Below are 27,813 nucleotides of genomic sequence, written 5' to 3'. Positions count from 1 at the left end.
AAATAGAAATAGAATTTTGTGTCATTCAAGATATATATTCTCCTATAGAAGACTATTTAAATAGCACAGATAAAAGGAACCTTTGTTAAGTTTCTATATTCTTATGAGCTTGCGAAATCTTGTTTTGGTGGAAGAAGGCCAGTATAAATGCGTTTAATATGGTAAGCATCTGTTGAGAACTCATTTGATTGCATGTTGTTTAAAATGCGTTTATCCATATGCAGTGTTTTCTCAGAATCATTGATATTCACTTCATTTCTACATCGTTTGTATTTCTAGGTAGATCAATTATCGGCAGAAATTAAAAATGGTAAGAATTTTTAAATTAAGACATTCTTCTGAAATGAACTTGTTATACGTACATGTTGTTTATTGCAATAGTGAAATGATAAACAGAAAAAAACCCGATAATATAAATATATAATTATATATTAGGAATGAGAGTATAAATTTAAATGCACAACTTTTGCGGACAGAAACCTTATAACATCTGTTGAAATCATCTTCAATGACTCAAGGTAAAATAGATTTTGACCTAATGGTGACCTTTGCATGCCATCAGGTTCACATACGATCAAATGATACTATGAACTAATGATGCAACTTTGTATGGCTTTGTATTGTTTGAAATTGTCCTTCTTTTCAGCCTTTTAAAGGGAAAGGTTTATTTCAGTTTACTTCATTCATGCTTCATGCAAGACTTAAAAGACTTAGTAAAGCCTCTTAAATTATATGTATACACGAATACACAGAGAGAGAGAGAGAGAGAGAGAGAGAGAGAGAGAGAGAGAGAGAGAGAGAGAGAGAGAGAGATGAACGGACAGACAGACAGGGAGAGGAATATGTCAAAATGTAAAAGCTACCTTATTTTTTGATCTAATATTTTCCCTGTAGATTTCAAGGAAACCTTTAACCTGTTCGACAAGGATGGGGACGGGACGATATCCACCAATGAGCTGGCGATGGTGATGAGGTCATTGGGACAGAACCCCTCCGATGCTGAACTAGAAAACATGCTCAAGGGTGTAGACGAAGACGGTAAGAGAGTCCGTCTTTTTTATCGGAAGAATTCATTTATGTAGCAGGCACGTACATGTAGCATCGGAGGGGGGAGGGGTTGTCCCCCACCCCACCTTTTTGCGCAGCAAAGATTTTTCTTTAATTTATTCTATGACCAGGTAAAATTGAATTGAAAATTAAGGAAACAAACCGTGATATTGAAGTGAAAAGTATACCTGCCTCCCCCCTCACGGATTAGGATTTCCAGGATTTTGGAAAGTAACCTTTTCCCTTTTTTGGGATTAGTCCCCCCCCCCCCCCCCCCCACCACTTTAAAAAACGACCCTGTGTAAATTTAAACTTATTTGCAGCAAAGAAAGCATTTTTTTGTTTCAATAATTTTCAGCAATGGTGCGGAACCTACAAATAAAAAAGTTATTGATGCATATGGACTGTATTAGACTATCTGTTACAATATTGATTTATAGTGTTATCACAGACAAAGACATTGAAAAAATGTAAATATTCAAACAATAAAATGCTTTCTTTGGTGATCCATGCGGAACATGAAGGTGGCGACATTGCAGAAAAAAACCCACAACACACGTGATCATTAAATTAAGCATTTTTTTTTAGGTATATTTACATTTTTTTTAACAAATTAGTAATTGATTGTGAAAAGTAAATTGAATTACTAGTAACTAAATTACCGTTAATGCATACGTGCATCAGTAAGTTTTAGCTAAAAGAAACAGCAAAATCGTCTCCAATGGAAATCGAGTATAAAATTATCATGATAACATGTATTTCGTGCAGTCCGTGATTTTTTTCTTTGGTTGCATTAGATATTAATCCTGTCAGTTTCAGTCGCTGTAGGTTTCGACCAGTCGATAAACGGGGCGTGTAGATTTCAGTCCTGTACGTTTCTATAGAGATATTTATTAACAATAAATTTCCTTAAAAAATAGAGGGAATTGTACTCGGTAGATGTAAATTCTAATGATTAACCGCTGTTTTCTGCATCTTTGTTTTGAATTTTAAATGATACATCCAGCTAAAAAGTTCATGTATATAGGTATATGCATTACAAAAATGAAAATTTTTCACTTTTATAGGGAATGGTTCCATCGACTTTGAAGAATTCGTTTTAATGATGGCAAAGAAATTGGAAAAGACGAATACAGAAGATGAAATTCGTGAAGCGTTCAAACTGTTTGATAAAGACAATAATGGATGCATTACAGTGACCGAGTTAAGGAACATTTTAACCGAAACGGGTCAGAAGATACGACCCGAGGAAGCAGACGAACTAATGAAGGCAATAGACACGGACGGGGACGGAAAAATCGACTATGAAGGTACTGAATGCTACATGCTTTATTTCAAGATCTTGTATCAGATTTAAATTTAGCATAGTAAAACATTTTCATTATATGCACACACGAAGTTCATGTAGAGTGGGCATTCAAATCACGTCCTGATCTTCACGCGAAATTCATGTTGATATTTATTTATAAATGTATCTATACATGTAATTCATGGACGTAGCGCATTAGAGGAAAATGAACAATTTTTAAAAAAAGAAGAAGTCTTTTTTATGTCAGAGTTAAGAGAACTTGGCCCAAGAGCCATAAAAGTGAGACGAGCTCACTTTTGATCTGAATCTCACTTTTCCACTATGTATTCCCTCAAAATATTTTAAAAAGTTTTTAATATACGGATAATTCATAACATGATTCAGTAAACTTGAAAAGTGCAATGTTTCATACGGATATTAGATAGCTAGCATTGCAGAAATGTTTTTTCTCAAGGTTATTATATTGCTTTTTTCTAGAACTACTCTCCAGTTTCTTGTTCGAAACGATAATCATAGTCTTATACTGCAAAACATGTACATTTTGCCTCAACTCCAGAAGAGGTGCACTACGACCGTGGGTTAAAGAGCATAATATACATGTACTTTACGGCAAATTAATGTTATTACATTTTACACGTCAAATTTCAAGCAAAAATTTGGACACAAAAATACCACGAGTCACAATCGCTTGTGAAGGCTACATGCATTGCAGGTATGACATTAGAAATGAAAAGTAATTTCTACATTTGCTTGACACATCACAAGGGCCCCCACTTTTGCATCAGGCATTTTCTTCTTAAATTTATATACATTTTTTCCATAATTTACATAGGAAAAATTGAAGTATCATGGAGATTGCCCTCTACTTATTTTGGAGAATGTAATAAATTGAAATGAAAATGAGGAATTCAACATTGAAACTGAAGTAACGATATACCCCCTTTTCTTCATATTTTATAATTTTGTAAATTTTCCTCTTTTTTATTTTCGTCAAGAATTTTCGGACGAGTCTCCCCCCCCCCCCCCCCCACTTCCAAAAACGATGCTACGTGCCTGATTGAAATAGGAATGCTAGTAAATTTTCATTGTCTAACTGTTAAAAAAAGACCAACATGAACTTGTCTTAGCTGTAGTAAGTAAGCTATCGTTATTAGGACTAATTTAAATGAGTTCTTTTTTTTTTTTATAATTCCAGAGTTCTGCAGAATGATGTCCGAGAGGTGAATACTTTACAAATGAATAAACGGAATCTTAAGTTGCATAGCATAAATTGTTCGAACCGATCAGATGCATGTACCTTGTTCATGCTATAACAATAAAAAAAAATCTTTGTATTGTTTGGTTTTTATTTGCAGCAGCTTCTGTTAGTTTTCATTTCATTTTCATTTACACCATATACTCTTGAGCACAAGTACAATTGATATACTAGGACCTTTTTAAATTCTTAAACAATTACATGTAACTTTAGTGAAAGCTTCCTTGTCCGTTTAAATATCTTACATTGTAAGAAAATAAAAAAAATTCTTGATATTCATTGGCACAAATTAAACAGCTATAAAAAATATTTGTACTACTTTTGTTTCTACAATATACCTTTGTCAAATTATTTTAACTTCAAATTCAAACGACTTAAATTAGAGTTTAAATTTTACAACATCGCAAATACATGTATTTTTGTTAGTACGAATATCTATAATTATCACCACCCTTGTTCGTTGTATTTTTAACTGAAGACCTAGTATCCTGAAATTTCACTAGATGCCAAATGAAAGACAGTATAGTATGTAACTGCTTTTATCAAGTGACAGGCGATGCACCGCATTTAAATTTAAAAATTGATATGCTAGAGGAAATAGTATCTTCTTATGGTTAAAGAAAAGTTCAGTGCAAAATGGGTTCGATTTTTACATAATCGTGTAAATACATATATGGCAGGAATATAACTGCATCGAGCTAAAAATACCTAATATTTTCTAAATCGGAATTAAATACCTAATCCAATGTAAATGCCCGTGTTTCTATTGCTTGACACTGTACTCTGTCCATGATAAACATTATCAATATGAATTGTGATAGCAATAAATTTGTTTAAAAAGCCGGTTCAATGTCTTACAGTGTATATGCAAGTACATCTATGCTTTTTATTACGTTTCCGATATTTAGTCAATTTAAAAGTGTATACATTTCACTAATGAAAAGACACCCAGGTAAATGGATAAAAAAGGTCGAGCGAAAATTTAAATCCCAAACTCAAGGGATTAGTTTGCTAACATGGGCCTGTTGTTAGTGACGTCACCACAATAAAATTCGTTTGTTTGCGGAACATGAAGCCATCCGATAATATAAGACCAGCATGATAAAAAACAGACAGGTTCAATACATTGTGCAAACAATAAAGTGGTAAGTACTCGTAATGATTGAGGATATGTGTATTTTTAACTCAACAACATTTGTTTTGGATACATCCTTTACATGGAAATAAATATTTCAGCAGGCTCTGAATTCGCTGGAAGAGATTTTCAAAGTTAAAAGTCGGTATATGTGGTGTCCATAGGATATAATGAGCTTGAACATTGAAAAACAACAAGGTAAGGGATTTTTTTCCGATGGATTTGATTTTCCTCTCGACCTATAGCTATAAGACTTTTAGTATATTTGTCGCAATATTACTACTCCATTGGGTCGTCCCTGATGTCAAATGATAACGATGCTAATTTTCAGCATGGCATATATACATGTACACACTGAAGATTTAAAATGAAATTGCAAATTTGGTCCCCGTTAAAGAAAAACATAAGGGCATTTGGGCAGAATAGTTTTCTATCTATAATTCACTGGAAAAATATTTCGACCATTTTCATTTTTCGTTTAAAAAAAGGTTTTGTGGGTTCTAAAAGTTGTAACTTACAAATGTTCTCTTGAGAATACCTTTCTCACTGTATGTGTATTCTTTTAAAGAATTGATGATCCTATTTTTCACAAAACAGCGTTGAACAATCGTCTTTTTATAAAAAAGAAAAGAAAAGGATTACACTGAAAATAATATTCATTTGTAGATCCGTTGAATGGTTTCTTTTCTCTGCTTTATTAGAAGCTGAGGAAGTGTTTCGTGATCTGGACAGAGACGGGAACGGTTTTATTGATGAGTCAGAGCTGGCGACAGCCCTCAGGAGAGTAGGCTTAAACCCCTCCCTCAAAGAAATTCAATCGATGATCGGCGAAGTTGACAGTGATGGTAATGGAACTATATTTCTTTGTATTGAAAACTTTCATATCTGCCAGAAATATAATAAGTTTAAAAACCTAAGTAAAACAAATATTTAACTATTTAATGGAAGTAGGTATGATCTGATATGCATTTGACAGAGTATGGTATATAAAAATTAGTATAATTTTTCTATTAGGTTTATTCCATTGATTGTGATAATGAATGCAATGAAATGAAATGTGTAATCTCTAAATATGCATGAATCATGATGTTTGTCTCCTTTGAAGAATATTGCACTATATACAGCTAGTGTACAAAAGTTATAGACAAAATTTTGTTATTTTCATTATTTAATTTAATTCTTTTTGCAGGAAACCGAAAATTAGATTTTGACGAATTTCTACGATATGTAAAACACACTTATAAAGATCCCGATGAAATAAGGTGCAATCTCACAGAGGCATTCAAGGTATTTGATGCAAATAGAGACGGTTTCATTTCTCGAGAGGAACTTAAGGAAGTGCTGACAAAAATGGGTGAGAAACTCTCTGAGAAGGAATTTGATGAAATGGTCCGAGTAGCCGACAGCAACGGAGACGGGAGAATTGATTATGAAGGTAAAAAATATTTATGTCTGCTTGACTTTCTAACCTTATCCAATAAAAAGATCATGAATTCCATTTTAAAAAAATGCAATGATCATTTATTTAAATCAATAAAAAAATGTCAGCGTATCAAATATGATCAAATATGGTGTTAACAATAAAATAGGTTTGGGCAGCGGACAACAATATTTTTAAAAATCTGGATAAAATAACATTAAAATTACAGTTTAATGTGATTTTAAATATACGAGAATATATTCAGAGTTGGTTGTACAGTGAAAAAGAATGAAAAATGGTAAAATGAAAATTTAATAATTTATTTTTAGGTGGATTGACTTTTTCATTAGTAAAAACTTTAACCAATATTTATAATGTTAACACAACTGAATTTATAGTCCATTGTTTTCAGACAGAACTGAAATGACTTTTTAAGTGCCATAATTTCACTGTTTTTCTTTCAGAATATGTCAACATGATGTGTCAATCGACCGAATAGATGGATAGCAATTTTGCAAATTGCAATCAATTTTAACTTCGTCGATTATGAAATGATTTATCATATGGTCTATTTTTTAAAACATTACATATATGGGTATTTTAAATGATTGATCATTTAGTGAATTTGTTTGCATCTGGCCATTCATTGGGTGTTTTAAGCATTGATGGGACAAAATGGTTTCTCAATTGGATCAAGTCATAATTATGAAAGTAAACATTAATTTAATTTTAAATGCATAGCAGTAATGTGTAACAGATTCCTTAAAATCTTTTTTTACACTTCCAATTTACTTCATGCATGTCACTCGTTGTAATATATTTGTATGTACATGTATATATGGACTAGTATAACAATTGTTACCTTTTAATAAACTTCACCCACACTATAACGAATTAAGAACTCATCTTCAAGAACTGTTAGAATTTTTGTTTTAAGTTTTTAAATTGCTTTTGAAATGTTTTTGAATTAATATACATACATTTCTAAATATGTTTGTGAATAAAAAGGATATAAAAATCAATTATTGTCTGTTTTGTTTTTTAAATAATCTTGAATCAATATGACTTTGACCAAACAAAGAAAAAAAAACCGCCACTACACCGAGGCCATTTTGTATAATGCATCTGTATATAAATTATATATTACTTATATCGTACCATATTACATTATTTATCATACATATCATTATAATTATGATTAAAAAGATGATATTGCCAACTATTTCATACAGGTCAATGAAATACTTATGATTCAAATGAAAGTAAGATTTTTTTTTATACATATACATATATTTTCCACCTCATTTTTTCTAGATAACTTTCTATTATAGACAAAGAATTTCTTTTTGAGTTTTAGTGTTTGTAGCACTATACCGAAATCTTAGATGCATTTATATACCACGGTGAGCTTTGGATAAATAGATTCAGAAACACACATTTCCTTTAACTCAATACAATGAGAGGTTAAGTTAATACATATGAAATCAAATAACACGCCATATCAAATCATATATATTAAGATATATTTTGATATATTTTGTCAAATGCATCAGCAAATGAAGAATTTTTCAAAGTTCAGATGGTTGGTACAACCAAAACAAAGAAGCAAAAAAACCCCAACTCATGAACTGATTTTTTTCATTCCAAACCTTTTACTGGCTTCCAAATGATCGCTGTCTGTTCAAGTCGATTGGCTGATTAATGTACACACGGCATTCACCGACACTAACGGTCGAATGTTGGCACATAAGCGGTTCTTATTGTTAGGAGATATTGAATTGGATACTGTTATAAATCAATACGTTTTAAAAAGTAAAGCCTAACATTTAAGAGCTTGGATAGAACACATATTGCTTGCAAACCTTTCAAAAACCTTTAATATGAACAAAACACTTGTTCACACGATCAATATTGAAGCAGAGTTTTTTATTTTACTTTATCTTTGCTATTGAATACATGTACGTTACACATAGAGAGAGATTAAGCGTCCTTGGGCACAGTACACATTGCATATCAAAGCAATTTAAAGGATTTTAAATGATTTGAAAAGCATAATTTTGTTCCTGGTTTTATAGAACCATGGAAAAATTGACAGAAATTATCCGTTCTTAAAGGGATTCATGTAAATTGACATGGAATTGATACGGAGTGCACAGTAGTACTGGTAAGTATGAAACTACGACATTTACGAGTTCCATGCATGTGTAAAACTAAAGGATTTTTATGTATGATGTATCTTTGATTAAGAGTTAATTAAACTGAAAATTTTAACTCTTAGGGTTTATATGATGTTTGGGGCGAATTGAAAAATGAACTTTCGTTTTTGACAAAACTAAATCAACGCAGATAAGAATTACTACATATGTAAACACCACGCTACGGTTGATATGTAAGATACATTTACTTGCTTGCACTTTCAGGATTCAAGAATGGCGATGGATCTGTCAGCCATTTTTTCACCACAATCAGCCAACGGTATTTCTTCTTTCACGTTTTCTTTTACCATTCCAAAGTTAAGATGCTTTGTTATTTTATTTAATACATACCAAATAATCCATTTTTTTTGCAGCTTTGGATTTGGAAGCAAGGAATGTTTTTGATGAATTTGACAAAGATAAAAGTGGAAAAATAAGTGCCCAGGAGTTGGGTACAGCAGTGCGCATGCTTGGTCTGAATCCAACGATGAAGGAATTGCAAAACGTGATAAAGAAAATTGACAAAAATGGTGCGTTTTAAAAGTAGAATAAATTCGTCAATATTATCTTCATGTCATTTTGTAACACTTTGAGGTACGCATTTCCCTTTCAATACTTTAGGATATATATATGTCAATAAATGGATTTATTATCAGTTTATGAACATATGAATGAAAAACATGCAAATGATCCAGTTGCCAGGGTACTCGTTTGACTTCCGATGTTTTTTAGCAATGAATTAATATTATTCATAAATAAAAACACACAAATATTTTTGCTCTCGCAGGTAGCTTGAACTAGCTGGTAGAAAAACGTAAAACGGCTCTTACGACTCAAAATAAGAACTCTGATAACATTTTTTCGTCATTTTGGGCAATAAAACGCTCTTTGAACACGATTATTTTTTCTTCAGATTCTTTATTTCTTTTACAAATGCAAAGGCTAGTACTTTTTTACCAAATAGTTAATATGACCAACATTCCTTTAGCATTAATACTAAATGGTAATGAAATTGGCATTGTGCTAAATTCGGGAAAAATCGCCAATTATACGTAGTGCAGATTACGAATAAACAATTATAACAATCAACGTGGAAATTTTAAATACTATCAATACACACATGTTATATGATTTTTATACTACAGTATTTTTTTTATGTATTTATTTAAGGAAATGGAACGATAGAGTTTGGCGAATTTCTGGCATTTCTCAAAGGGTCTTATAAGAAGAAAGGCGAAGTAACATTTTATTTAAAAAAATACAAATTGAATTTAAAAAGTAATGTTTTTTACTATTATAATGCCAAAAAGTCTTCAAACCGTATTAACGATACATTTGTAAAGTTGTCGATATTTAACCGTCCTGAATAAGTGTAATCAGCTTGTTATGATAAATCTAAAACATATACAAACCAATTGTGCTTTTAGGATTCGAAAGCAAAGATGGCCCTGTCAGATTATGTTTCAACCCAATCAACCAATGGTATTTTCTGCTCTTACTTCACCATTTCGCCTTAGGATATATTGAGTCAGACTAATGTTAATTTTTGTACAATATTTGTTTCTTGAAGCATTGATCATAGAAGCAAAAAGTGCCTTTGATAAAATTGATCAAGACAAAAACGGAGAAATTAGTGTTCAGGAGTTAGGTACAGCACTGCGTTTGCTTGGACTGAGTCCTACGAGGGAGGAAGTACAGACCATGATGATTGGAATTGACAAAAAAGGTGCGTTTGGAAATGAAATTAAAAGGGTTAACTCAAAAGGAAGAATAATGTGCTGAAACGTTTATTGCAAATACTATTTTTTAATCGGCTTCGGTCTTTCACAGCTATGTCCATATAAGGCTTCCGGCAAATTTTACTAAGTGCGCACACATTGTGCCTTGCACTATATCATTTACTATGCAACGACGTCCTCATGTAAGTCTTTGATTACATGTAGATTACTAGAACGTTATTCGAATGCGTTTGCCTTGAACTCAGAAAGTAGAACATTCATACAGTGACATACATAATGAATCAAATTACGCTTTTCTTTACCTATGCGTAAGAATATAAATCGGAAATACAATGCGGTTGCTAAAAGTAAAGCTTACTCATGTCTTGCTATTTGGGAAATCAACAAAACTGTGCGATGTATTTTATTTATCTTGTTTATTGCATATACGTTAGTGCTTTAGCATAACATTAACATCCGATGATATAAACTACCGATTATTCCATTGAAATACTTATAGTTTTGTGACCAATAGTGATTCTTGTGCATTTAAATATAGATATGAATGCCAACATACACTATGTACCAATAAAATCAATTTCACATTTAGTATCATATGATCAATAGTGAATTTATTGCCAAAAAGATTTTGTTGTCAATTATCTTGAGCCGTTTCTTCAATACTGTACAATCCAATTCCATACATCCATAGTAATAATATTCCCTCATTTTGCGTTCCATATGCCTAAAAAGTAGACAAGGATATACATATAACGCACATTTATGTTTAGGTGTCCTCATATTTCCTGACCGTGTAATTTTTCAAACCCCAGAAGTTTTGTTTTAATTTGGCAGGTCAGAAAGTATAATCATTCTAGTGCACGTGTACATATAATGCATTTGCGTTATGGCCATTTATGTGACTGGATAGTTGAAATAATTCAAGTGCTATATGAAATTCTATATACGATATTATATATTATAGTTATGTTGAGTGATTATTCATTTACCGAACGATAACAATTATAACTACATGTAATGACATGTTTTTGTTCATGATTAAACCTCTCAAACAAATTTTTCTTGCAAAATTTAAGTTTGTTTGCAGCTTAAAAAAGCAAAGCCTTGTCAAATGATTAAAGTAGTATACAAGCAATGATGCACATCTAACAAAACTTTGAATGACTTTTGTGGTAATATTTGCAACTGTTCAAAAGGTTTACTACCGGCAAAAAGAACCGAATTTATCTTAAGATAACATTTTCAAAATGATAATTCTTATTCATTTAAAAGGAGATGGATTGATAAAGTTTGACGAATTCCTGGGTTTCCTCAGACGATCTCACAGAAATCTAGATAAAGTAAATGATATAGAAATGTTTCTCAAGTATGCTATAATATATGAAATGAATTATATTTTTAAGAAATCAGTTAATACTCATTAAATATCATGAATACAATTATTCTGTAAATATGAACACATCTAAAACTTACTTTTATCATACATATTGCTATTGTACTTCCAGGAATCAAGTATGCCAATGGATTTGTCAAACATTTGTTCATCCAAAAATGCCAAAGGTATTTTATCCTATTCTTTCTTAATTTCGCTGTTACCATCTTTATTGTAATAACGTTTATATGATTTTTTTTTATTTGCACTTCGATTCCAAATCATATGTTTTGTAGCTTTGGTCGTTGAAGCTAAGAGTGTTTTTCGTGAATTCGACAAGGACAAAAACGGGGTAATAAGTGCACAAGAGCTGGGTACGGCATTGCGCATGCTTGGTCTGAATCCAACGATGAAAGAAGTGCAAAACATGATAAACGAAATTGACCAAAATGGTGCGTTTTCAACTTTAAACTTACCTATATATTTTTTTAATTGTTTTATAAATTATCAAGGATTCAAGTGTTCGGGGTTTTTTTTAATCCTCATTATTTAACTGAGCTGTATGGTTGAGGTGTTACAGGTTTATAAAACGTTTTTAATTTAAAGAATACGGGAAATATGATTGCATTTAATTTTAGATAGATAAATTCATAAATACTCTATATATAGGAGATGGAATGATAGATTTTGATGAATTCTTGGCGTTCCTTAAACGGTCTTACAAAGAGCCGGACGAGGTGAAGATGGAATTAAAGAAAGCATTTCAAGTCTTTGATCTTAACAACGATGGTTTCATATCCAGAGCCGAGCTACAATCAGTTTTGACAAAAATGGGCGAAAAACTGACAGAGAAGGAAGTTGATGAAATGATGGAAAAGGCAGATAAAAATGGGGACGGAAAAATAGATTACGAAGGTAAGCGATGTTTTAAAGTCTTATAGAAAACAATATTTTCATTGTTTTAATTAATCTAATCTAACCTATCCTACTATCTATCTATCTATCTATCTATCTATCTATCTATCTATCTATCTATCTATCTATCTATCTATCTATCTATTCTGAAACTTTTATTATACCTGAAATGAGGAAGCTACAATTTTATCGTCAGATATTTCGGTAACTGGGATTAAAGTTCTAAAAGTTTTTTTAGTATGTCCTGGAATTCTACATTTTGGTATAAAATGTTACTGTAAGTAATTATCTACGCTACTTCTAACAGCGTGCATAGAAAAAACATCAACGGATGGTTTTCATACACTAGTAATTCCATTAAATTTATTTTGATTTAAATAAATGACCATATATTTTACCCTGAACTGACATTTTTATATAAATATTTATAATAATAATTATGATTAAAGTATCACTTATGATACCTTCAACTGATATGTTCATAGAATTCTGTTAAATTCATTCAAGTTTTTAAATCAAAGTCATTGTAACGTTAAAACAAATATTAAGTTATATGGTTTGTTGCATTCTTGTTTCTTGATAGCTGCTTTTGGTTGAGTATTTCCAGAATGTTTTCTCTAACTCCCATTTTTGGTTTTCAGAATATGTAGATACTATGTATCCAAAAGGATAGAAAAAATTCAAACGTATCATTCCAAGAAGAGATTCGGGCATACTAAGTATGATATATAACCATTTTGATGACGTCACATTTAAATGTCAAAGTACAGTCTCACCAACCGCCTGACTTGTTGATAATCATCAACTCTAATAATATATAATTAGACCTTTAATCAAGTTCTTTTATGTTGTATATGATTTATAGAAGTTTATATTGCATCAAAATATGAATAAATGATTATGATAAGATTGCGAAGTAAATGATTTGAGTAGTGTTATCTGTAAATGAATGATGTTTGGTTTGTAGATTTTTGGACGCCTTAAATTGATATGTGTTCATGTCATAAGAATATTTTGGTTACGTAAATTCGTTTAAAATATTTGCTTCTCAGCTTTTCGTAACAAATAAATGTGAGATTTGTCGCTTAAATCCTTAAAATTGATGCTCAATTATTTAAGGAAGAATAAGATCAACCTTTGTTCAGCAAGATGTTTTTTCGATACTTGGATCTATAATGATTGGCAATGGCAATTCCCGAAAAATAACGTAAATTAAATTGCAAGTCAAAACAAAACGCTATATTTTACCTATCATAGTGATTTGTCACACTTGCTTCAAATTTTCGGATATGCTTCAATATAAAAAATCGCAATGTTTAATGATGTTAAATCGTGTCATTGAGTTTATTTATGTATTACTGTCACATGTCTAATTCATTACTATAGTTGAATTGATCATATTGACAAATTAATTTTAATCGATAAAAACTTTTTCAAAGCACATCCTTGTGTAAAAATGATTCATTATTCAATTAAAATGCGTTTGACATATTTTTCACATTCAAATGTCGCGAAAACACGTGTAATTAGACTTCACGATCAATGCGATCACACTGACTTTAGTAACGATGTAAGGAACTTTAAACATGGGAGATTTAAAGTAGACTACATATTTCCCGGCTTTTAAATACGCCAAAGTAGAGCAGTCCTAATATTTATCGTTCTTTCAATCCATAACACAAATTGATAAGGAAAACAATTGCTCATAATAGAGCTGGTAGGCATTATATACTAGTAAATGATAGCAGGTTGTGTGTAAAAAAAAGTTAAATGATGAAGGAACCGACGTTTTCTATGCAATTTATATAGACTAAACAACTCGACCGGACGCGTTAACTTTGAAAGTTTAATGAGGATTCTAAGAATAGAACTGTAAGTATTTGGTTATGTTCATAACTTTCAATTTAACAAACGTTAAAGCATTAGTTTTCAAAAATAAACTTTAATTTAACACTGAACTCACTAAAAATGCAAACTCTGCAGTAGATATACTGATTGTATTTTCAGGATTCAAAAATGTCGCTGGATCTGTCAGATATTTCTTCGCACCAATCAGCTACAGGTTTTGACCCTATGTGTTTACATGTTCTTTGTAAGTTAGCATGGTAAACTGAATTTTACAAATCTTTAAAGTTATTATTTCTTTTTTGTTTGGCGCAGCCTTGATTGCAGAAGCAAAGAGTGTCTTTGATGAATTTGACAAGGACAGCAGTGGGGAAATAAGCGCCCAGGAACTGGGAACAGCATTGCGTTTGCTTGGTCTGAATCCGACAGCAAAGGAAATTTTAGACATGATAAATGAAATCGACAAAAACGGTAGGTAAAGATAGCGCATTTTGAAAAAAAGGTCAATAATTCAATATCGCTCAGAATTTGTATAAGATTTGTTGTCTCAATTAAGTGCACGTACACTTGTGTATTAAAAGGCATGTGCATAGATACCAGTGGACTATATAAAGAAAAGAGATTAAATACTCTTTGAGGGGAATGATTTTATTCCCTACTACACATGTTTTAATACTTTGTTCGACCTGACTAAGATTTAAGATAAGGCTTTAAATTTGTGGATTTAAATGTTTTGAGTAGACCTGTAGATGGTGTACCTATACATATAAGCAACATATACTAATATTGACATTGTACTTTAATGCTTTGTTGCGTCAGCCCCCCCACCCCCGGGAAAAAAATCTTTAAATAACTTTTTACTCTTAAGTTCCATTTAGAATAAGTTTTTAATGGAATTTAAATGTTGTTACAATATTCTTTTTTTATTTCAAGGAAATGGAATGATAGAGTTTGATGAATTCATGGCATTCTTAAAGAAATCTTACAAAAAGCCAGATGAAGTCAAATCAGATTTAAAGAAAGCCTTCCAAGTCTTTGACTTGAACGGGGATGGCTTTATATCTAGAGAAGAATTACAAAAAGTTCTGACAAAGATGGGTGAAAAACTGACAGAGAAGGAAGTTGATGAAATGATGAAAAAAGCAGACAAAAACGGGGACGGAAAAATAGATTACGATGGTAAGCATTTTTTTGGTGAAATTAATAGAAACTTTCGATTATTTTGATAAATGTAATTGTAATTGATACTTGTTTTTTTTTTTAGAATATGTTGACATGATGTATCCACATGGATCATAGGAACATACCATTGCATGGATCTACGTAATATTTAACATGTTACTATATGTCTTTCAAAGAGCAGCTGTTGTATTTCTTTAATTAACAATTTCTTCAATTTGTACTATTTTATTTGTGAGATAAAAAATCTCAATTCATTTTGACAATGTTTATGATGAAAATGGTCTATCAATGTATGAAATGAAGTCCATTTTGTGAGACTGAGTAGATATGAATGCCAAAAAGAAGCTAACGATTTTAAAAATTAAAATACAAATGGAGAAACAGTTTAATCAAAATTGTCAGTTGTTTGCAATAATGATATGCAATGTACTTGTAAAATATAAATATTTGTGTTATTGTTATTGATTTAATAATGAGTATCTGTTTGACAAAACAGTAGGATATGTTGTTTAATGCGAAAACATTTAATTTGTGAGATAACTTTAATGACTAAGCACAGATCAGGTATATTTATCTTAAAGTATTATATATATATATATATATATATATATATATATATATATATATATATATATATATATATATATATGTTCTTAAAACGCGTTTTAGAACTTTCTTTGGAAATCTTTTTCTGTGAAATGTTATAAAAAAAAAATACGTAGCTTTTAATTTATGTTTACCAAAAATAATTGAGGATGTTGTTTGATAAGTTTTGATATTTTTCGTTTATTTTGAATCATATAAAATAAATTCAAAAACCTTGAAAAACATTTTTTTATTCAGTCATTCAATGTATTAAAGATTTCGCCATCAAAAATATCTTGTTCTTAAGAAAGATAAACCAGATGTTTGCTTGATTTTTTAACATAAATGTAACTGTGTTGTCTCTCTTGACACACTTTACAACCAATTAGTAGAGGAAACTAAAAATGTAGTTGTTTTGCCAGCAAATTGTGTGTAGAACACTTTAAATGACCAGCGACACAAAGTATTATTTATTATTGGACTTTTGATACAGTCCATCACTTTTTCAGGAAAGGATAAATTATGTTAAATCAATGAAACAAACCTTAAATTACATGAAACTTTTTTTTAAAAATCTTTAAATTAAAAAAAGAAGCTGCTTCATAATTTCCTTTGACTAATAATTTAATTCTTCACACTCTTTATGGTGCAAACAATCACTGTTAAAGAAAGTCAATGTGTTATTTTAATACTTGTTGCAATATGTACAAATGTACTAGAAGGTCATTAATGTAGATTAATCGGTGGATAGACGTATTAATTAATAGCTATTGAAATTTAAATTTTCAACCTTTAAGTTACAGTAACTGTTGTACATGTATCTTATTTGTTTAATACTATAGGCTGCTTATGCTAAGAAATACATTTATGTATAATCTGATGAATTGCTATTTTTGAATTTTGATATTGAATTTTTACTACAAGAAAGCTTGTTTTATTGCTTCCTATTCAATTCAATCAGTTTTAAATTGTAAAATCTACAGTATTTTTATTTGACTAATTGGAAGAGCGCAGATACATTATTAATTTTTGGTGACAACTAGCATGAAAAATCACATTTCCCCGTTTGTTATGGTTGATTATATCCCTCTATTTTCATAACCATATGAAGCAGAATTTGTTCATAAACTTGCACGTGAAAAAGTAAAACACTCGCCGTCTTCAACTCAAACTCCAGGTATTTCAACGACGTATTATCAATTAATAGTTGTTACTTCCATTCTTACGTCGACTCAAATAATGTAGTAAAATAAAAGAAAGATATATATATATATATATATATATATATATATATATATATATATATATATATATATATATATATATATATTTATATTTTTTTCCCCCAGACAAATTCGGGAAATAAAACACAAGATGTGATTTTAACTTAGTTAATTTTTGAATTGTTTTACGTCGTCACTTTCGGTTTCGTTTTATTGCTCATTTTGTAAATTTTTAGAATTTGTTTAGTGCAGAAGTGTATGAAGCAGTAGATTATAGTTTGAATTAAAAAGTCCTTTCCAACAAAAGCAAGAAAAAGAGGCTGAATAGACATTATTCTCATTTACAATAAGCTTAGCTTGAATATACATTATTTGTGTTAACATTGAATCATAAATATTGGCAGTATATATTTTTTTTTTGCTCATCGAGAAATGAAACTTAAACCCGCATCGCATACTTTTTAATGAAAGCTTTTATAAAGTTCACGATGCGTATTTTAGATTCATTTCTCGATTAACAAAAAAACAAAACAAAACAAAAAACATAGAGTCAATCCTATAATAAATCGTTTGTATAGATTTTGTATTCATTAACTTTTGAACCAATAAGTTGGCTATTATAGTTGACCATATCAGTTCAAACACGGAGCAGACCTAAATTGTTCCAACTGTTAATATTTGTCAACACCTGTAACGAACACGATTCGGAAAACAAGACCAACTATTTCAGCGCTGTCTTACTGTGAAATGCAACAAAACTAAACACAAGGTACACACTTTATCAAATCTGTACAATCGATTGTTATTAAAAAACCCTTAAGTTATTCCCCTTTTTAAGAAGAATATCAAAGCTGTATTGTTTATTATACTAGTCTTATGTTAGTAACATATATAAATAAACATAAATAATAATCAAAATTTTTGTTACATATACACCAATTTAACAATTAAATAGAACATATTTGACCAATCACTATGCTTTATTTAGGGTTAACTATTAGTAAATACGTCGATAGTAATTTGATTATGAAGGACTAAACAGTAGACAAAAGAGTATATGTATAAACAATCAAATAAAAATCAATCTAAAGTTATACAGCAATACATAAAGTTAGATTAAGTCTTAGATAAAGTTGATAAGAAATTAATGTAACTCTTCAACATAATGCACATGTAAGTACATAGATAAAAAACACTCTTTTGATGACACAAAAAATGATTGACTTCTATGATGATCCATTCCAGGAAAAGTTTGTCTATTCTCCTAGAGCGGTGAATATGGCGTTCATGGCATTTATTATTTACTTTTAAGTGGTTTAATTATTTGTCGCTTAACAGAAACTCTCTGCCAATCTTCTGTAAGAGGTATTTAAAGCAAAAAATAAAACATGTAATCCATTCGCAAATAGTTACCATCACACAACACTTTTGTTTGTAAACGGCATCTGTGGCATTATATATATATATATATATATATATATATATATATATATATATATATATATATATATATATATATATATATATATATATATATATACCTTTGTAAGAAATTTGTCGTGATATTGGTCACTTTGTAGAATTTTTCCCCTCGTTTTTTAAACATCAACGATACAGTTTTAAATAAGTTTCTGGTCTTGATAGTTTTCAGGGGTTTTTTTCTCTAGCGGTATTTATGATTATTTGTATTGACATAACATGAAATATACAAATAATCCTGATAGTGGTCACATCCAAGAGATAAATAGTGGCACTTCATAAAGAGATTTTCGTCATTTGTGTCCATCAAATTTTAAATGTAAAAAAAAAATAAAATGTCTATAATAAAAAAAAAACTGGACAAATCAATAAATGATTTGTGATTAAAACTAAAATAGCATGCAAATAAAACAAGAGGTCCAGGGGCCAGATCGCTCACCTGAGCAGCAAAAGCCAACAAAAAGCTTAATATTGTTATTAGAGTACCATATCGGATATATTTAGACAAACTAGTAAAGTATATTTTGACTTTCAAAGCCACTCAACCTTTTATTTAAGTTGATCATTAAGCTCTAATTGTTTTTTTTCAGTTCTAGAAAATAATTTTTTAAAGATTTTTCTTTATTTATTCCTGTGTAAAAAATTTGCCCCTGTGCCATTAGGGCCCCATCCTACATGTACCATGGGGATCATAATTTGAATAATATTAAATCTACACGCATTAAGAACGTTCAACAAAATTCACTGCTTTTATGGCGTATTGGATAGAAGACTTGTCTATACATTTCTATGTAAAAAAAAATTGACTTCCTCCGTTGTGTTTCAACCCTACCTCTGTGGATTTATATTACAAAAAATGAATTTACACTAACTCTACTAAATTACAGCTGTTTTGAACAAAATTGTTCTTAAGAAGAAGATGTTTTATTAATGCCAGAAACTATTCAAAAATTCAAAATTATATTCCCTTTTAAGGAGGGTTTGGCTCTTCATGTGACAAAATTGAATCCTCTTTACCCAATAATAATTTTTGTAAAGTTTAGTTGTAGTTTGTGCAGTGCCATTAGAGAAAAAAAATGTGAAAAGTTACATTACAGCGACAAGAACATAGAACAAATTTTGGTTTGAAAAGCTCAGTTAAACCTTTGGCATAGTTGATCTAAAAAACAGGTTGGTTTTTAACTTTATAACAATGGCTATCTTAAGTTTGCATGAACATTCATTAATCAAATTGAAATTAAAATATACTGCTTAATTTGTTAATCACAAACATTTCAACTTTGAAAAAAATGTTCATGTCCCCATAATTTTCTTTAATTAATAACTATTTTAGAGTGACATGCATTAATACGATATCCTTAGTTCTTATTTAACTATTTATTTATTTCATATATATATATATATATATATATATATATATATATATATATATATATATATATATATATATATATATATATATATATATATATATATACATAAACCCTTGTTTGGATATCCAAAAGTTTGAAATACACAGGCGTCATTATTACATTCCATGTGAATTACACACATGTCAATTTCAGCTGTATATGTTGAGCAAAGTGACAAAAACGTGTAATTTTGAGAGCACACTAGATTTATACAGAAACATTTACAACCTGTCAATATCCAAGCTACATGTATCTCCATTCTACGGCTGTTGTTTAGTTGGAAATGGACTCCCCATCAGGACGGTGTGGGTTTTTTCTACAACAAGTCATCAGTTAGCTGTTAATTAATAGATATCATGCAATGTACTAATATGATAGAAATATATTTTAAGAATATATTAAAATGAAAAAGTTTTAACTAGTCTTGTTATATCTGCACATGCTTTTACATTGTTTTAATTACATTATTATATCTGTATTTGATTTTAATCAAATTATTATATCTGCATATATTTTTGATTACATTAGTATATCTGACCATGCTTTTAAGTAAATTAATTCAAATAACATCTGACAAAACATTGATTACACATAAATGTCACTATCTATCTATCTATCTATCTATCTATCTATCTATCTATCTATCTATCTATCTATCTATCTATCTATCTATCTATCTATCTACTGGTGTATTTGAGGTAATCAATTACAATGACCTGTTACTGATTTTTAATTAGCTTAAAACAACAGCATTAGAATGGAGGAACATTGAAAAAAAATACCATAGATAAAAGTCTCGTACGTGTATCTTATTGATTTATAATTAATACTGACTGTGTGCCGTAGTTATCTATATTTAATCAATGTTGATGATAATGACTCAGAATTATCGGTCAGAGCGTCCTGTCTGGATATATACTTGTAGACAAATATCTTGTTGCCCTCTGATCCGACCCAGAGCCGGTGAGTGTTGGCTTCATAACTAAGGCAACATGGTTCACCCATCTCTTGTGATTCTGTCAGTATATGTGACAGGAACTGATCGTCCCTGTCATTCATCTGTACTGTTTTAGTTCTATTATCACACACCAGGATGTGTGACAGCGCGTCAGTACAGATTCCCAATGGCCATAGTCCTGATCCTGATGGATGTCCTGTGTAGGATAAACGATGTCTTCCTCCGCATTCTGTCACCACTACAGCACCAGAGAAGTCAGACACTGCGACATCCCCATTGTTGTTCTCTGTTATATAGATAGGTAGACTATACAGTCCCAGTCCTATATGTCATGTTGCATAGTGAGTGTCAGTTGTCCACTCTGGTTGTACCGGGTTACCTTGCCTGTCTCTGGTTTCTTTCCATACATCCCAATCAGTAAATCCCCAGTGGACGGGGACCAGCACACGCACTGTGGTACCCACGTATAGTCTTTTCTCTCTATAGATTTGGTGGTTGTTTTCATATCCTTTGACAGTTTGTTGATGTTCTATTTTATATCTATATTAATCTGTTCACTCTCATTGTTCACTGTGTGTGATCCTGTATATAAATGACTACATAAATCCTCCACACGATGTAGAGGGACACCTGTTGTGTTTGTCAAGATGAGATTGTTTCTTTCACTGACCCAGACCCGGTCTGATGTCACACAGGACATTTGAAAACAGCCATAAACACCTGTCACTGTGAGAGAGTGAAGTAACTCGGGGGGGGGGGGGACATCAGTTTCAGCAGACACTCGTTTCCTTGCTGTGTTTGTTCTGTCTCTGTGGTTTGAATTTTATTCAGTGACTTCATCGCATCAGCAGCGGCTGGATTCTGATCTGCAAACACCATAAATACACAGTCTATCATATTATGTTATATGAAGTGTAAAATATACAGTTTTATTTTATATCTTAATTGAAGTATCAATTACTTCATTCAATAGACTTTTTACAATATTCTGCTATTCAATACTAAACAATGATGTACTATACGGTCAAATATATATAAGACTTTTTAACGACTTTACTTGCTTATTAACTTATTCTCCTAATGTACATATTGTATTACAATTCATGAATGTGTTTGAATTCACAATGATTAATTCTTTCGCGATGTCAGATTTTGACACATAAAAACTATCATCCAAAAAAAATGTTTTGCCATTCTTGTTCACTTACAAATGTCAGCAACAAAGCATGCAATTTATCTGTATCACAACAAATGGTTCCTTTTTATGCAAAAAGTAATGATACTGATTCCGACTTACCTGTCAGAGCGTCCTGTCTGGTGATATACCTGTATATAACCACCGTACTGTCAAATGATCCGTGTTGACATCATAACTAAGGCTGTGTGGTGAGGATATCCCGATGGTCTTATCAGTAGATGTGACAGGAACGGTTCTATCATCACACACCAGGATGTGTGACAGCGCGTCAGTACAGATTCCACGTGGATATAGTCGTGGTCCTAATGGATGTCCTGTGTAGGAGAAAAGATGTCTTCCTACATGGTCTGTCACCACTACAGCACCACAGAAAAAGTCAATGTCAGAGTCAGACACCCCGACATCCCCATTGTTGTTCTCTGTTAGATAGCAAGGTTCATTATACAGTTCCAGTCCTGTGTTGTCGTGTTGTATGGTTTGTATTAGTTGTCCAATCTGGTCGTACCGGTTTACCTTGCCTGTCTCTGTATCATTATTATACATCCCGACCATAAGATCCCCAGTGGACGGGGACCAGAACACACATCGTGGTTTCCATGTAGAGTCTCTATAAATGTGGTGGTTGTTTTCATATCGTTTGACAGTTTGTTGATGTTATACATAATTCATATCCATATAAATAAGTTCATTATCTTTTTTTACTGTGTGCGATCCATTACTGCATGAATCCTCCACACGATGTAGAGGGACACCTGTTGTGTTTGTCAAGGTGAGATTGTTTCTATCACTGACCCAGACCCGGTCTGATGTCACACAGGAAATGTGATGACAAAGAACAACACCTGACATTGTGAAGGATTGGTGGAACTCGGCACCAGACATCAGTTTCAACAGACTTTGGTTTCCTACGCGTTGGTTTCCTCTATCTGTGATCTGATTTGCACTCAGTGACTCTATCACATCCTCTTTGTTGAGTGACTCAGTCATGGAGAGCTGGCTGGTGTGGAGTGTAAGATGTATCGGGGGGGGGGGGGGGTGTGCTGTCTTTATAGATGAGAGGAATTGAAGCGCACTGAATGTGAATGCTGGCTGTTCATATATGTGTACATATCTCTGTAGGCTGACATTATGTTTGATCATTTCTATCTTCTGTTTTAAACATCTGTGTTTGAAATTAAAGGGACATGGTCACGATTTTGGTCAAATTTTATTTTTCTGCTTTTATTATTTATAATGATTTTAATATTATTTACAATTTACAATGCCCCTTTAAAGCCACAAAACACATTGTTCAATAGATCATATAGTACATCATCAATGATGTTCCTCAGGATGTGGGCCTTTGTTAACATCTCTGATTGCAAGCGGGAGAAATCTGTGTGACAGGTTTTGAAATCAGATTTGATTCATGGCAGGAGAACAGGGGATCTATTCACAAAAAATCGTACGTTTAATCGCAGACGTAAGTTTGACGTAAGATTTTTTCGAAAGATTTTGCTTATTCACAAAATATCGTACGTATGACGTTACGTCAAAAAACAGTCGTAAGTTTACGTCTACTATTGGGTTGACGTAAGTCTATAATTGATATGTTTATAGTTGAGTTATGGCAGTTGTACCTTCTTTTTGTCATAAGTAAAATTAAGAGAAGAAACTCCTATTTGATAACGCGCTATGGTTTGCCATGAAAAAACAGTGCCGGAGATCCTTTTGTATACCGTATTGCAAAATATGTTAATGGTAGTTAAAATTTATATTTCTTAATCTTATTTGAAGCTCAATTATAATCATTCAAGTATATAATCCAAAATCACCATTAAAAACCTAACACATATTGGAAAAGATATATGTTACGCGACAGCAATGCCGGTGTAACGACGAAAAGTGACCCCAATAGAATATTGACGGGGGTCATTTTTCTACGTAGAAAAATGACCCACTTCGTTGTAGAATACTTGGATTACATCATAGGAATTATGGCCTGTGGGTCATTATTCTCCGTAAAAGTTGTAGAAAAATGGTGTTGGTGCTGGGCCGGCGGAGGGGGGGTGAGGGATTGCCTGTTTTATACTAAATTGTTCGAAAAACCAGCTTGAGTACGCTTTTCCGATCACCTGTTATTGCTTATCATCGTTATCTTAGTCTGTTATTTAATTTTTCAAATTAAAAATGAAAGATATAGTCACGTTTAGTTAATTAAAGTACATTGATTAAAAAATGTTTCCCTCACATTAAATCAAGGCAACAGAAGAAAAAGACGTACCTTAGAGAAATAGATAGTTAAAACAGGTGCAAATCTAGGAGAAAAAAAAATTAAAAGGTTAGGGGAGTTGGGGGGGGGGAATGACATATGTTTACATTGTCAAACCATGACTGAAAAGGTATGATATCAATCTGAATGAATAAAAAACACGCCCTTATTGTATGCATAAAAAAACCAGAAAGGTAAAAATGGGTGGGTGAGGGGGATCCGAGGGATAATTATATTTGCCAAAGGGGGGGGGGCTCTATGCCTATTATCGGTCAATTTGATGAGTGAACTTAAAACGTTTGAATTCCCCCACTCCTTAAATCCACGATTGCATGCATCATCCCATTTTGATTTTTCTAAGAACAATTATTTTTTTGCTACAACAGGTTTACTAAGAAGATTATATGTTAGACAAATACAGTGCTTGATATAATATAATAATACAGTCAATATAAACGTCACAAATTCCAAAACTTCGAATTTAGAATTGAACAAAAGAAACAAAATATTTTACAGATAATTCTGTGTGAGTTTGAAATCGATCACTATCGTAATCAAAATTAAAATGTACTTGCAAACTTTGGTATATAACAGTGATAGCAAATCGCAAAGTAACAATGACACTAAAAAGGGCCTTACATTGACTTTGACTCCTATTGAATATAACCACGGTACTTACATGTATAAACGACATCTGAATCTAGCAATTAATATCGGCATATTCTGACTTAACATTAAACTCTCCTTTGATTTAGCAAACACATGTAAGTGTTCCAGGCTTTTATACTCAATCTAGAATATCTAGAAAAAAACAGCGGTTATTTTATTAATATTCTTGAAAAAGTGAACTCTTAACTGAGTGTTAATAAAGTATATCATCTATTGAGATATGTTTGCCGATAAGTAAAAAATTAAGTCATCGTCAACATGTTGCATACAGAAAGTCCGGAAGGGAAATCCTTTACAGTTTACTTGAGGCAAAATGTATGATCTGTCAGGTAAAAAGCATTCGGTCTAATACATACATGTATAATGTTTAATAATTTGAACAATATTTCATTATGTGAAATATTACATGTATATACTGTTAACGTAATTACATTTGGCTGTGTATTCTATTTAGCGTTTTTGGCGGAATGCAGCTTCCGCTAAATCAAGTACATCGCTAAATGTCGTACATATATGTAAAAGAATAGTCACATTCAGGAATACACTAATTCAAATCTACACCGACTTGTTCATAAACTAATTTCCGCCAAATATCTTACACGCCAAATATAATACGTTTACAGTAGCATAATATAATGTCATTTGTGAATCACTGCAAAATTGCATCCTCCAATAACTTGTTTCAGCGATGCGTTAATCGTTACCTTTTGATCAGAATTAAGTTTCTTGCATGTGTTGTTTGTAAATTAAGGAAACAAGTTTTCTCCTATGGGGGAAAATTTGATATAAGAATTTGAACAAAGCACACCAGTTTGCGACCTTTCGTGTTTGTTGGAATACACTAACTGGTCTCTGCAATTATTTTTTTCTCAAGTAGAAACTTTTTGATGTTGTTTTTAAGCGAAGTCAAAATTTGATGGGCCAGTTTTCAGCGTGTGGGGGTCGTAGATATACAGGTCTGGAATGGTTTTCTACTGTAGAAAAAGGACCCTACTTGTCATAGAATACTGACCCTGGGTCAGTTTTCTCCGTAGAAATTTGACCCCCGGGTCAGTATTCTACAGGGGCACTTTTCGTCGTTACACCGGGTATATCGAATCAGTATTAGTTGAAACTACGATTATTATTTGATACTATAGGCGTTTTCTTTTATTCCTACAAATGTACAGTTAATCAGTTAAACAGTAGTCATATGCATACACACTAAATAGATATCAGTATGTAATTTAATCAACGTACTACATATCATTCATGGATCGGGGGGGGGGGGGGTCCGTCTGGTCCCCCTTAAAAATTTAATTATTTTTGGTAGACCCAGCCTTTAAGAAATTGTCAAACTTTTTTTTTTGAAACAAGTTTTAAACTTATTAAAAAGACCGAAATATTTATACCTTTGCACGTTGGTTTTCCTATTGTGAGCTTCAGCTCACGACAAGATCCAAATATTCAACCGCCAAATATTAATACAATGAAGCATGATCTCAAGAGTTATTGAATTATGCACAAAAATTCATCATGTAACATGTAGGTCATATTTTAACAAGAGGAAAGCTGTCAATGTGACAGCAAACCGGGTTTTCTTTTGTGTGAACAGCATTTGCCAGAACGACAGACACACAAGGGTAAAACAGTATCACCCCTCTCCTTCGGGGGGGGGGGGGGGGGGCTTTGGTTTGTGAGATCATGACCTTTAACCTAGTTTTGTTTTTTAAAGCAGGAGACCTAAAGATGCTGTCGTGCAAGTGCCATACCCCTTAGATGGAACTGTTTGGGTTCTCAACACATGCATGCCTTTGAACACTCTAGTTCCATATTCATATTAAAAAGGAAAGATTTTATTTTCTTATTTTATCATTTATTGCACATACCTACATACCTTAAATAAAGAGGTGCTGTAATTTGTGGTCACTCCAATAGCATTCTAACAGTCCATATTCATAATTTTGGGGCTTAGTAATATAAGAGTGATCAATGCAGGAATGGTAGTCTGTTGTCTCCCGAGAGTGAACTGATTCAAGCTGAAGATTATTCGTAGTAGAAAGGAGTTTTTTAAGCTGCAGTGTTTGTTTCAACTGGTCAATATTGAAGTCACCAATCAAAACATTGGTGTTCACAGGTGAGATTATAGAGTTAAGTTTTTCACATATGGTGTCAATATTAGCAGTTGGATGGCAATACACACATGTAATTACCAAAGGTTTATCTGAATTCTGTAGAGTAATCTTTATTCCTTCCATTCCCTTTGCCTGAATGAACTGATAATTGTCAATAGATTTGTCATTTTTTATGTAGACAAATATTCCACAATGTGGTCTATGAGGAGTTTGTTGATTGGAATAGAATTCAATAGAATGAAATCCCTGAAGTCTGTAATATTCCAAAGGATCACAGCGCTGAGCCCATGTCTCCAGTATAAAGATGAAATCTATTTGTTGGAGGCGAGCATCATTTCTGTACTCATCAATATGTTTGTGAAGTGATCTGGCATTGTGGCACACAATTGAGATGTTTGACTTTGTGGAAGGCAACTGCTTATAAACTATTTGACAATGACTTCGGAGTCTGGATATTTCAGCGCTTACTGTCTTGTCTATAGTAATTTTCTTGTGATCAAAATCTAAAAG

At 31.8% G+C, this 27,813-nt stretch overlaps 1 protein-coding gene across 1 annotated transcript; it reads left to right on the top strand.

Annotated features, from left to right (window-relative positions):
* Positions 1-25: 25 nt before the first annotated feature.
* On the top strand, positions 26-16,001 carry LOC128177059 (uncharacterized). Its single transcript, XM_052843582.1, has 19 exons — positions 26-161; positions 280-310; positions 895-1,038; positions 2,115-2,357; positions 5,448-5,591; positions 5,936-6,181; positions 6,496-6,515; positions 8,587-8,641; positions 8,736-8,891; positions 9,532-9,599; positions 9,789-9,843; positions 9,932-10,087; positions 11,373-11,440; positions 11,606-11,660; positions 11,769-11,924; positions 12,142-12,387; positions 14,548-14,703; positions 15,166-15,411; positions 15,497-16,001. Exons 1-19 carry the CDS (start codon positions 159-161, stop codon positions 15,529-15,531), a joined length of 2,283 nt encoding a protein of 760 aa, XP_052699542.1. The 5' UTR covers positions 26-158; the 3' UTR covers positions 15,532-16,001.
* Positions 16,002-27,813: the final 11,812 nt, after the last annotated feature.

Source organism: Crassostrea angulata, chromosome 3, assembly GCF_025612915.1.
Source record: "Crassostrea angulata isolate pt1a10 chromosome 3, ASM2561291v2, whole genome shotgun sequence".
NCBI classification, from domain to species: domain Eukaryota; kingdom Metazoa; phylum Mollusca; class Bivalvia; order Ostreida; family Ostreidae; genus Magallana; species Magallana angulata.
Note: the sequence above shows the minus strand (reverse complement) of the source record. Positions and strands in the feature narration are given on the sequence as shown.